Source organism: Bos indicus, chromosome 18, assembly GCF_029378745.1.
Source record: "Bos indicus isolate NIAB-ARS_2022 breed Sahiwal x Tharparkar chromosome 18, NIAB-ARS_B.indTharparkar_mat_pri_1.0, whole genome shotgun sequence".
Lineage (NCBI taxonomy): Eukaryota > Metazoa > Chordata > Mammalia > Artiodactyla > Bovidae > Bos > Bos indicus.
The window spans coordinates 65,357,388-65,370,936 of record NC_091777.1 but is presented as its reverse complement, the minus strand read 5'-3'; the positions used below and the strand labels follow the sequence as shown (position 1 = coordinate 65,370,936).

Sequence of the window (13,549 nt, the reverse complement as noted above, 5' to 3'; positions counted from 1 at the left end):
CACAAAACTTTGTGAAGCCCAGTCAATGATACATGTATTGGTTGGGCTTTTATTTTAACACATTTATAACGGAAAGGTATGCATGCGTGTGAGGAACTTGAAAACACACAATTAAAATCCTTTACATAAAACAAAACAAAAAATCCTTTACATAAAACAAAGAACTCATATAGACACTAGTGAAACATATGGAGATACTCTTCACAGTAAAGCAGCAGCTCTTATATTTTCCGGAACACCAGATCTCTGTCAATTACTGAGTCGCACCCCCAGTTTCTGATTCAGTTGGTCTGAAACGGGATCCAGGATGGTTCATTTCTAACCAGCCTCCTGCTCCTGCTGCTGCTGCAGGACCAACATTTTGAAAACCACCCCATTAACACAAAAAGCGACTTTCCAATCTTACAGGCTAGGACGACCCATCTCAGTTTGAGCTTCGGGGTCTGCTGCAGAGTTAGCATGCTTATTTCCCATGAGAAGTTTCTGTTTGAACTTCACCCTCAAGCTCCTTGTCTTCTCATCTCTGGGTAGAGTTCAGAATCTTCCTTCCACGGAGGAAGAGGGACTGGGTGAAGCAGGCAAGCAGATTTGTGCGAGAGTCATCTCTTTCTTTCCTTTTTTTTTTTTTTTTAAGTTAAACCTCTTTCTTTTTAAAATTTTTGTTTATTTTTACTTTTCGGTTGCTCTGGGTCTTCGTTGTGGTGAGCAGGCTTTCTCTCGTTGCGGTGAGCAGGGGCTCCTCTCCAGCTGCAGGGAGCAGGCTTCTCATTGCGGTGGCTTCTCTAGCCGTGGAGCATGGCCACCAGACGCCCGAGCGTCAGCAGTTGCAGCTCCCAGGCTCTAGAACATAGGCTCAGTAGTTGTGGCGCACGGGCGTAGCTGCTTTGCAGCATGAGGGATCTTCTGGACTAGGAATCAAACTTGTGTCCCCTGCACTGGCAGGCAGATTCTTATCCACTGAGCCACCAGTGAAGTCCAGAGTCATCTTATGCCTCTTGAGGGATCTCCCTTATCTGCACTCTAAGTGATAATTCCTTGCCTTTCTCAACAGCGCCTGAAAGATCTCATCGTGCATATAAAAGAAGATATACCCAGTGTGAAGCCTAGCCTCCTGCATCACGGACTCTTGCATTTCTGATATGAGTAGGTCATGGTACGTGAACCAGGCCTGCTTCTGAAAGTCGTGAACATCGCTGATGTGATGGCCTGAATCTGGGGGGCTCCCGAGATGGCTGATGACACGGATAAGCTGGTAGGCATTTCCTTTTACCCTTCGGCTTCAGTTTCTGTGTCCTCCCTGTCTAAAATTCCAGGGTTTGTATCAGAACCCAAAGCACCGAGGGAGTCCCTGTGATCTTTCTGATGATCCTGGAAGTCCTTTTCTGTGTATTCCTGGGCACCCAGCCCCCTGACACCTGGAGGTGATTCCCTTCAGGGGAATTCCTTGACGATTCTTTTCCTACTGCACTTCTGCAGTTTTTCAGCCACACCTTGAGATCTTCTGGAATCCTGTTTTCATGAGCCTATACAAGTCTTCAGTGGACTCCGTGACACTGCCCACGTCTGCTCTACGAATGCGTGGCTCTCTCAGATCTCTTAAGGTCCGGATTTTCAGGCGCCTCGTGGAGCTGAGCCTGAGACTTGGTGTGGGCTGCTAGTAAGTTCACTTTCATCTTCACAGATCATAAGATACGTGTGTTCTTGATCCATCCCTGAGTCAGCTGCTGGCAGCTCCTTTGCTGCCATTTCTGAAGCTGTTATATTCCATTTAGGACCATTTTCCAGGTCTTTCTGCTGCTGTTCTTGGCTTGACCCTTCAGCGATCTTCTGGAACATTAGTGGTTCAGCATTCTTTGCCAAGGAATCGCTGGATTCTGAGACCAACTTCTTTGAAGGTGACGATGGGGCAAGGATCTCAGAAACCATCTCTGCACGACTTCTAGCATTTTGGAGTCACCAGGAGGTGTGTTACTGGTGTAGGAAAAGGTGACTTGGTGCTCTCACTGCAATGAGAAGATGAGTTTAAAACTTTATGAATATCAACTGGTTGGTTATCCTTCACTAGCAACCAAGCATCATTAAAGCTATAGCGTTTCAGATGGACGATGAGCACTCTGGGAAGCTTACTGAATTTGTGCATTGCAACAGATGTCTATTCATTACAGCTATACTCAAGGTCTTCTGCCCTAAAGAAAAGATCAAAAGAATTCTGAATAGAGGACGGTTGTCGTTTCGTTTCTTGGGGAAGGTTGATAGAAAGATAATGACTTGGCTCTGTCTTGAGAACGACCTGTCCACAGGCTTTACAGATAATGGAGCACTGCCATTCAAAAGTTAGCCACAATGGGACAAACAAATGTCTGGCAGGCAGCATTATCCACATACATCTGCGAAGATGAATTTCCATCCCCGGTTTCCTCTCAGTCTTCAAAGTGGTGGTTAATTTTTCCATGTCTTCTTTCAGCTGCTCTAAACAGTATCCTAAAAACTCATAAGTGTCGTACTGCACCTTGCTGGAGAAAGTCTCTGTGACGGCTGAAATAGCATTTTTTTTTTTTTTTTTGATATTGACAAGTAGCTTTTTCTTGCCTTCCAGGTCACAAATATCTTTTAAAGCAAGTAGCTGGGTCAGGCACGTGATAAAAGCAACAAAGGGAACTTCCTCCTACGATATGCCCTTCATGAGTAAGTCATCAGCAAATGAGGGAATCACAAACAGTGACTGCAAAACTGCATTCATGTAACAGGTGTTCCCCAGGTTGGGGAACCCTTGCCAGAATTCTGGGTGAGTGTCAAGGTCATCCCATCTTAGGTCATCATGGCTATAAATTTGTTCTGATGGAAACTCCAAACCTGTTTTGCAAGAGAGAGCCTGGATTGAGACAACAGTCTGAGCTAGATTGGCATTTTCAGTAGAGATGGTCTTGCATGTAGATCCACAGGTTGAATTTCTGTTTTTCTTGACCTTCTGAATGCAACAGTTCATCCTTGTTACTTTCTGCATACTCAAAGGAATCGGTCTTCAATTTCCGTTTAGTTCAGCGTCACTTTCTTTCAGAGACCCTTCATTCATCTCTCGACCAGGTGATAGCATTTCTTCCCTCTTTGTTCCTTGATTTTCTAAGAGTCCTGTTCTGGCAAGAGCTGGTGACTTGAACAAGAGTTTCATTTGCTTTTTCTGTATTAAAGGGTGCATCGCAGGGCGTGTCACGGACTTGGTGAGATGGAGTTTCCTTCTGTGTGTTCCTCCCACCAAAAACACCCCAATCACGATTGTGTTTCATGGGTGGCTGGGATTTGTTTTGACAGACTGAGTCCAGAAAGGCCTTCAACTGTTCAGGTCCCTGTAGGATAATTTGTTAATGAGCAAGCAGCTGTTGTTTTGCAGAGTTAAAGGCAGACAGCTTTGTCTCTTTCCACAGTGTGTAAGGACCACATTTGTAATATTGTTGCTGAGCTGAAAAACCCAGATAAATCCTTCAGAGTTGAAGATGACTGCCAGGCTAATTTCCTTCTCTCCTTCCACTGTTTCCACGAGAGCTTCTCTCTCTTGCTCCAAATGCAAACAAAGCCGTGTATCTTTAGAGGATTCATCCTCTTCTTTGCAAGGAAAACTTATGTAACCTGAAGAAAAAAAGGACACACACACACTTTAATCTAGAATGTATTCTCAGTAGTGGAAAACCCTATGTAATAAAATTCATTCTGTGTTCTTCTTAGGCTTAGCTAAAAGACACTTTGGGGGGACTACTTACATGCTAAAGCTATGGCAGTTCTTGGGCTTCCCTGATGGCTCAGTGGTAAAGAACCTGCCTGCAGTGCAGGAGCTGAAGGAGACGTGGGTTCGAGCCCTGGGTCGGGAATATCCCCTGGAGGGCATGGCAACCCACTCCAGTATTCTTGCCTGGGAAATCCCAAGGACAGAGGAGCCATAACAAGTTGGACGTGACCGAGAGAGTTAGCATGGAAGCCTGGCAGTTCTCCAAAAGACATAGATTCAGAATTCAATTTTGGATTTTCCTGGTGGTGCAGTGGATAAGAATCCACTTATCGGACACAGGTTCAATCCCCCATCTTGGAAGATCTCACGTGCTGTGGAGCAACTGAGTCCATGCTCTAGAAGCCACCACAAGGAGAAGCCCGTACACTGCAATGAAGACCCAGCGCAGGCAAAAATAAACAAACAAAAACTTTTAAAAGAAAAAAGAACGTTAAAAAAAATATAAGCTCTTTCGGGGGGCTGTTAGGAGGGGCGGGTGACGAAGGATGGCTTAAAAGGTGGGTAACTAATGTTACCCAGTCATGCTGCTGAATTTAGGTAAGCCAAGGGGGATTTCTATATTTGGTTCTGAGTTTTCTTTCCTGTGGCATTTGATCACGCAGAATGAAGTCAACTAACCAATTAAACCTGAGTTTTATAGCCAGGGAGAAGAGGAGGCTTAGGATCGGGCCTCTAAACATGTCCTTAGAGCAGTTATTTGCAGATCTATACAGCTTACAATTTTTAAGAGGCAGTTCTATACTTTTACTGGAACAAAAAGCTAGCCTCTTCATTCAGTGACTTCACAGTCCTGTCCCTGGCTTTTCTCTTTTACATGCCAACGTTTTCTTCTTACCTTAATGCTGTCTTTGTCCTAAGCACCACTGATTATTGGGCAAATCGGTTTACCAGCATTCTCCCGTCTGGGTTTTCTCCTATTCTTCATGTGAAGTGGAGGAGGACCCTATGGTTCTTGCCTCCCATGTCCTCAGCCTGCCTTTAGGCTGTGGAAAAATTTTAGCCAAAGAATAAGTTTAATCAGAGAAGTGAGAAAATGCAGAAGCAAAGGAAAACAGTCAAAGGAGATCAAATAGTAATAGTTTAGTCAATAAGCAGAGTAAAGGACCTTTAGCTCCTTCTCAAGGACGATAGATAATATTCTGAGCTATATCTTATGAGCTGACTTGTAGATACTGAAACCCCCACCAGATGATGACCAAACTGTAGCCATGACATAAGCTGCCACAATTCTGAGAACTGGTCTCAAAGAGATGGGAACAAACCCTGGAACTGAAGATGAATTGTACCTAAAGCAATGAAGACAACGCTGGTCAGACCACTGATGACCAACTTCAAGGTGACTGTCTGAGCTGACTGTGCTGTTTCTGCATAGTCCGACTGTTTCTGCTGTTTCTCCCTCTGTCTATAACTGCTCTTGGCCCCTGATTGTCAGCTGGCGGGGAGGGGAGGGCAGAGGGAGTTCAACCCCCCCCACCAGTTGCCAGCATCTAAAATAAAGCAAATTTTCCTTTCCATCAACCTGGCCTCTTTAGTGGCCTTTGAGTTTTGAGCAGCCAGAACCCACTTTCAGTTACAGATACAGTGATATATTTAACCAGTTCAGTTCAGTTCAGTTCAGTCGCTCAGTCGTGTCCGACTCTTTGTGACTCCATGAACTGCAGCACACCAGGCCTCCCTGTACATCACCAACTCCCAGAGTTCACTCAAACTCACATCCATTGAGTCGGTGATGCCATCCAGCCATCTCATCCTCTGTCGTCCCCTTCTCCTCCTGCCCCCAATCCCTCCCAGCATCAGAGTCTTTTCCAATGAGTCAACTCTTCCCATCAGGTGGCCAAAGTACTGGACTTTCAGCTTTAGCATCAGTCCTTCCAATGAACACCCAGGACTGATCTCCTTTAGAATGGACTGGTTGGATCTCCTTGCAGTCCAAGGGACTCTCAAGAGTCTTCTCCAACACCACAGTTCAAAAGCATCAATTCTTCGGCACTCAGCCTTCTTCACAGTTCAACTCTCACATCCATACATGACTACTGGAAAAACCATAGCCTTGACTAGATGGACTTTTGTTGGCAAAGTAATGTCTCTGCTTTTGAATATGCTATCTAGGTTGGTCATAACTTTCCTTCCAAGGAGTGTCTTTTAATTTTATGGCTGCAATCACCATCTGCAGTGATTTTGGAGCCCCCAAAAATAAAGTCTGACACTGTTTCCACTGTTTCCCCATCTATTTCCCATGAAGTACTACCTGATATTTCACTGTGTCAAGGGCTGGTCAATCCTAAAACAATTATCATTACCCTGCAACTGGGGATAAAGCTTTCATTGTGATAGGAGGGCTGGATTGCAGAAGGGTTGTTACAAGGAAAATTGGGACAATTTTATTAGGAAGAATGGCTTCCCTGATAGCTCAGTTGGTAAAGAATCCGCCTACAATGCAGGAGACCCCGGTTCAATTCCTGGGTGGGAAAGATCCCCTGGAGAAGGGATAGGCTACCCACTCCAGTGTTCTTGGGGTTCTCTTGTGGCTCAGCTGGTACAGAATCTGCCTGCAATGTGGGAGACTTGGGTTCAATCCCTGGGTTGGGAAGATGCCCCAGAGAAGGGAAAGGCTACCCACTCCAGTATTCTGGCCTGGAGAATTCCATGGACTGTATAGTCCTTGGGGTCACAAAGAGTCGATGTGACTGAGTGATAAATGGCACATTAGGAAGAATTGGTTGGGAGAAGAATAAATGCTGGGTATGCAACCACCCATGTCAAATATACACAGAGGAGGGGAATGGGGAAGGTGATGAGCTGGTGTACCAGATAATTAGCAAAATTCAGAGAGAGAGACAAAGGGACAAAAGGGAGAGAGCCATACATCTCAAAACAGAAACACAGAAGGCTTCCCTGGTGGTTCAGTGCTAAAGAATCCACCTGGCAATACAGGGACCCCAGTTCGATCCCTGGTCGGGGAAGATTCCATGTACTGCGGTGCAGCGATGTCCGTGTGTCACAACTACCGAGCCCAAGCTCTAGGCCTGTGTGTTGCAACTGCTGAGCCCACGTGCCCAGAGCTGGGCTCCGCACCAAGAGAGGCACCTCGGTGAGAAGCCGCTGCACTGCAGTGGAGAGTAGCCCCGCTCGCTGCAACGAGAGAAAGCCCAGGCAGCGACTAAGACCCAGCACAGGCCAAATAAATAAATTAAAATGTATATACAGAGGAAAGGAATGGAGTAAGATGGTCAACTTTTGTAGCAGATAATTATCAAAATTCAGAGAGAGAGAGAAAAAAAAGAAAGAGACATGAAGAGACACACATCTCAAAACAGAAACAGAGAGTTTTCAGAAACTTAAAAAAAAAAAAAAACTCTCTTAATTTCCCTTCTTTTCCCCACTCATTTGCTCATCTCTTTTCAGGCGGTCAGGAATGGTGACTCCCCTCTGATATTTCAATTTTAGAAAAGAAGCATCAGAACCCCAATGAAACCAACATAAAAATTGCCCTTTGCCCAGCCACGGTTCATCCCCAAAAGACATGAGTCAGTCTGGAGAGCTGTCCTCAGTCACATCTGGGCAATGATTGCTTGCTGCTAAGTCACTTCAGTCGTGTCTGACTCTGTGTGACCCCATAGACAGCAGCCCACCAGGCTCCCCCGTCCCTGGGATTCTCCAGGCAAGAACGCTGGAGTGGGTTGCCATTTCCTTCTCTAGTGCATGAAAGTGAAAAGTGAAAGTGAAGTTGCTCAGTCATGTCTGACTCTTAGGACCCCATGGACTGCAGGAGTCCACTTAGCCAGGCCTAATTCCATAATTCCTGATTCCTAATTCCAATGATTGCTTAGGATTGTTATAAGAAAAAGATAACATGTTTTAAACTCATCTCCCTCCACAATCCTGTAAGTTAATCCACTCTCAAAAGCATTCCAAGCACACCCCTCCCCAATCACCCAGATTATGTTAGTACATCCACAAGCCTAACACTGACTAGTTGACCTGTAACTCTTTGCCAAAACCAAGCCTAACAACTTATCTTGTTTGAGAAACCCTGCTTCATGCCTCTAGTCTAACTTAAAGGGTTGTTCTGATGTCTCACAGCCTAGAACTTTAAGTGTCTGGGTTTTTGTTTGTTTGCTATAATGAGAAGGTTAGATAGCATCACCGATTCAATGGATATGAGTTTGAGCAAACTCTGGGAGACCGAGGAAGACAGGACCCTGGCAGGCTACAGTCCACGGGGTCGCAAAGAGTTGGACACCACTGAGCAACTTCACTTTCAAAGTGAAACAGGGTCCTCTGTTCACAGAATTCTCCAGGCAAGAATACTGGGGTGGGTTGCCATTTCCTTCTCCAAGAGAATCTTCCCGACCCAGGGACTGAACCCACATCTCCTGCGTCTCCTGCGCTGGCGGACAGACTCCACCACAGAGCCAGGAGGAAAGCCAAGTAGGAGATGAAGAAAGCCTGATTCAACGCGTTGATTTGGGAGGGATTTTTCCATTCTCTGTGACCTGGGATATCGGCATTTTCAGAAGGGAATGCTCATCCAAAGCTGGAATGATGACAGCTACCTGCCTCTTGACCTCTTTACATCACCTTGACAGTATTTGGTAGCGACTCCCCGGTGGCTCAGATGGTAAAGCGTCTGCCTGCAATGCAGGAGACCCGGATTCGATCCCTGGGTTGGGAAGATCCCCTGGAGAAGGAAATGGCAACCCACTCCAGTACTCTTGCCTAGAAAATTCCATGGATGGAGGAGCCTGGTGGGCTACAGTCCATGGAGTCACGAAGAGTTGGACACGACTGAGCGACTTCACGACTGACAGTATTTGAATATGTATCTAGGCCTCCCTTATAGCTCAGTTGGAAAAGAATCCGCCTGCGATGCAGGAGACCCCTGTTCGATTCTTGGGTTGGGAATATCCCCTGGAGAAGTGTTCGGCTTACCCATTCCAGTATTCTTGGGCTTCCCTTGTGGCTCAGCTGGTAAAGAATCTGCCTACAATGTGGGAGACTTGGGTTCGATCCCTGGGTTGGAAAGATTCTGGATTCGGAGAAGGGAAAGGCTACCTACTCCAGTATTCTGGCCTGGAGAATTCCATGGACTACAGTCCACGGGGTTGCAAAGAGTCGGACACGACTGAGCAACTTTCACCTTTTCCATCACTGATGTATTACAATCATTTAGTTTTTATCAGTAGGTTAGCAGAAATGTATCTTATTTGTAGTACAAGTGTTTGTACATCTTTCTCTATTTTTTGATTATTACATTTTCTCTTTGGCTGCTTACTAATGCTTCTGCTTATCTCTTAAGTTAAAGGTGAATTAACTTTTCCCCCATTAATTTATAAAAATTCTTTACAAATGAAGGCTATCAGTTATTCTTATGGACACAATGCAGTTTTCACCATTTGACATATTTAATTTAAGCTTACATTATAATTTATAGATAGTTGATTGAGTTTTCATTGATACTGTGATGTAGTTTTACAAGATATTTTTAAACTTGCTTCTGTCAGTTTATAAGAAAGGTACTGATATACAAGATATATTTTTGAGTGAAAAACAAAATAATACATGCAAAGTCTACTTTGCATAAATTTCACACGTACATATATTTTTTTTAGAAAGTAAGATGTAAGAATCGGAGAAGGCAATGGCACGCCACTCCAGAACTCTTGCCTGGAAAATTCCATGGATGGGGGAGCCTGGTGGGCTGCAGTCCATGGGGTCGTGAACAGTTGGACACGACTGAGCGACTTCACTTTCACTTTTCACTTTCATGCATTGGAGAAGGAAATGGCAGCCCATTCCAGTGTTCTTGCCTGGAGAATCCCAGGGACGGGGGAGCCTGGTGGGCTGCCGTCTCTGGGGTCGCACAGAGTCGGACACGACTGAAGTGACTTAGCAGCAGCAGCAAGGTGTAAGAATAGATGTCAATCTAATGATAATGCCAACAATCACCACGTGGTGTGGTTAACATTTTCCTTCTGGCTTTAATATAGTTTCCACTTTGCTCTCTAACTCGTATTTACTACTTGTGCATTCTTTGTAGAAACTCTGCTCTGCAATGATTTTCACCTTTAGATTGTGGCAGGTTCAGTTTTTGAGTTTTTATTTTAAAATAATCATATTTGTCATTCTGTGAAAAAGTGGATTTACACATTCTTTCCTAGCATCTCGATCACACACACAGACACACGATACACACACTTTCTGAAGTGCTTTCTGTGTTTCCTGTCTGTTTCCTTCTGCCAGGATGTGTGCTCTGTTAAAGAGGCTGTCTTGCTCACGACAGTAGACAGTCGATAAGGATTTGATGAACGGCTGAATGTGGTCATGCTTACACACACACACACAGATACACACTCCAGTTTTAATACAGTTTGTGTGTACACATACACATGCATACACAGATAGGCTCCTAGTTTTTCAGTATAACCTGTATAATAAATGTGAATAGGCCCAAAAAAAAACCGTTTTACACTTCCTATGTTCCAGGGTGTACTATTTTTGACCAATTTAATTTAATGTTTTTATATATCAATTCCCCACAATCACCAACCCATTATATGCTATCATAAGTAACACGATTTTTTAAAAAATAATTCAGTTCAGTTCAGTTCAATTGCTCAGTCGTGTCCGACTCTTTGCAACCCCATGAATCCCAGCACGCCAGGCCTCCCTGTCCATCACCAACTCCCAGAGTTCACTCAGACTCACGTCCATCGAGTCAGTGATGCCATCCAGCCATCTCATCCTCTGTCGTCCCCTTCTCCTCCTGCCCCAATCCCTCCCAGCATCAGGGTCTTTTCCAATGAGCCAACTCTTTGCATGAGGTGGCCAAAGTACTGGACTTTCAGCTTTAGCATCATTCCTTCCAAAGAACACCCAGGACCGATCTCCTTCAGAATGGACTGGTTGGATCTCCTTGCAGTCCAAGGGACTCTCAAGAGTCTTCTCCAACAGCACAGTTCAAAAGCATCAATTCTTCAGCACTCAGCCTTCTTCACAGTCCAACTCTCACATCCATACATGACCACTGGAAAAACCATGGCCTTGACTAGATGGACCTTTGTTGGCAAAGTAATGTCTCTGCTTTTGAATATGCCGTCTAGGTTGGTCATAACTTTTCTTCCAAGGAGTAAGCATCTTTTAATTACTTTTTTCTAAAACCCAAAATTATTTTAAGTGAGAAAAGTTGCATTGTTTTACAGTTTTGCAATCTATTTGTTGTCTGAGTTAATAGAAGACAGCTGAAATCGTGCACCTGCATTCAATCTGTTGTGATATCACTTACTACATAGCTGCTAGAAAATGCCATTGTACAATTGTGAGAGAATGAGTGTTGAAAAGGCATAAAATATCTTAGTGTTACTATTCAAATACTTTTGGTCTTACAGATGTGAATTCTCTCAGAGAAGATAGTGGATAGCAACTCTGGTTTAAATGCTTATTCTGTATTTTTTTAATGCTTATTCTGACTAGAGATTTCTAAGTTGTATATGATAAATGTTATTTATAAAAATTAAACTTAAGGGACTTCCCTGGTGGCCCCTTCCCAGTGGTTAAGACTCTGTGCTGCCAATGCAGGGGGTGCAAGTTCAATCCCTGGTCAGGGACAAAGATCCCAAACGCCCTAACCCTATAAAAATTAAAAAAAAAGTACAATTTAGATGAATAGACATGTATATAAACACATTGCATATAATCCCATCACCTTTACAGTTTTAAAGTATAGTTGTACGTCCTCCAAGTAAGTTTTCTATGAACTCCGGCTTTCACCCAGCCCATCTTCACAAGAAACTCACTTGTCCACTAGAAAAGCAGCTGTTGGTGCTCACCACCCACCAGGCACTGTTGCAGATGCAGGATACCTCAGCGAGGAGACAGCGAATGCCTCTCCCTCAGCGCAAGTCACTCAGTCGTGTCTGACTCGTTGCGACCCCATGGACTCCAGTCCATGGAATTCTCCAGGCCAGAATACTGGAGTGGGTACCCTTTCCCTTCTCCAGGGGATCTTCCCAACCCAGAGATTGAACCCAGGTCTCCGCATTTCAGGAGGATTCTTTATCAGCTGAGCCACAGGGAAGCCCAAGAATACTGGAGTGGGTAGACTATCCTTTCTCCAGAGGATCTTCCCGACCCAAGAATCGAACTGGGGAGGTCACATTTTGTGGAAGAGGCACATCATAGCCTAGCAATCAGGAAACTAAGCATTTCACACAATTTGACATTCAGTAAGAAGAAGTGTGTACAAGCTTGGACAGCAAGGAGATCAAACCAGTCCATCCTAAAGAAAATCAACTCTGGATATTCATTGGAAGGGCTGATGCTGACACTGAAGCTCCAATACTTTGGCCACCTGATGTGAAGAGCTGACTCACTGGAAAAGCCCCTGATGCTGGGAAAGACTGAAGGCAAGAAGAGAAGGGGACAACAGAGGATGAGATGGTTGGATGGTATCACTGATTTGATGGACATGAGTTTGAGCAATCTCTGGGAGTTAGTGACAGGTAAGCCTGGAGTGTCATAGTCCATGGGGTTGCAAAGAGTCATGACTTAGCAACTGAACAACAGCAGAAACTAATACAACGTCATAAAGCGGCTATACACCAATAAAATTAATTTAAAAAAGAAAAAGAGTTCTCCTTAGATACCTCCTTTTCTTCTCCTTCCCTTCATCATGCTGCTGCTGCTGCTAAGTCGCTTCAGTCGTGTCCGACTCTGTGCGACCCCAGAGACAGCAGCCCACCAGGCTCCCCCATCCCTGGGATTCTCCAGGCAAGAACACTGGAGTGGGTCCCTTCATCATAATGTCTTGAAAATTCATTAGTTCCTTTTCCCTCCTTAACCACTGACTTCAGTCTCATAGCTCCCTGCATCTACCAGAAAGTCCGTTTGAAAGTCACGGTTTTCTTTCTCCTGGCTAAGTTCTTCTTGACTTTATCAAACCCAGGGCTCACTTTTTATAACAGGTATTTTATGTTCTGTGTCTCCATGAACCATACGGAGACGAGACTCCTAGCTAATGCTGCCTTTCTAGGGAATTCCCCTCAGGTCTGGAGGTTAGGACTTGGCATTTTCACTACCGGGGCCCAAGCTCTATCCCCAGTCAGGAAACTAGCGTCATGGCCAAAAAAGCCCCCAACACCAACCCCTCCCAACCATGCCTTTCTAGATGCATAATATTAAAACATCAACATAATGTTTTAACAATAATATGGTGGAAAAACAAAAGGAAAGTCCCTTATAATAAAAAATCATAACATGTATTTCACTGTGTACGTGTTCTGGCATGATTTTGCTTGAAGTCAAACATAAGCTCCAGTACTCTGGCCGCCTGATACAAAGAGCCAATTCACTGGAAAAGACCCTGATGCTGGGAAAGATCGAGGGCAGGAGGAGAAGGGGACGACAGAGGGTGAGATGGTTGGACGGCATCACCGACTCGATGGACGTGAATCTGAACAAACTAGGGAGATAGCGGAGAACAGAAACCTGTTGTGCTGCAGCCCATGGGGTCGCAAAGGGCCGGACAGGACTTAGCGACAGAACAACAATAAAACACATGTAGCCAAATTATCTGCACACCTGTGGATTCCCCTTAACACAACAACCGACTCGGTATTTACTGACAACTCAGATGGCCTGAATGGCATTGCTTGGGGGCACTGTGATTTTTGAAATGATGTTCCTCACTTGGCAAAATCTCAAGTAAAACAATATTCCCTTACATTCTGGTCATCATGTTGCTTAGGAGTTTCAGCATAAATTAAAACA

The 13,549-nt window shown here is 44.6% G+C and overlaps 1 protein-coding gene and 1 pseudogene across 1 annotated transcript; both read right to left on the bottom strand.

Moving 5' to 3' along the window:
- Window positions 1-104: 104 nt before the first annotated feature.
- Window positions 105-1,520, bottom strand: LOC139177016 (ubiquitin carboxyl-terminal hydrolase 29-like; annotated as a pseudogene).
- Window positions 1,336-3,054, bottom strand: LOC109571879 (ubiquitin carboxyl-terminal hydrolase 29). The gene is given in 5 exon segments (XM_070772466.1): window positions 1,336-1,934; window positions 1,937-1,978; window positions 1,981-2,333; window positions 2,335-2,422; window positions 2,425-3,054. Coding segments are annotated over 5 exon segments (1,386 nt in total). The 5' UTR covers window positions 3,005-3,054; the 3' UTR covers window positions 1,336-1,611.
- Between the last annotated feature and the right edge of the window lie 10,495 nt (window positions 3,055-13,549).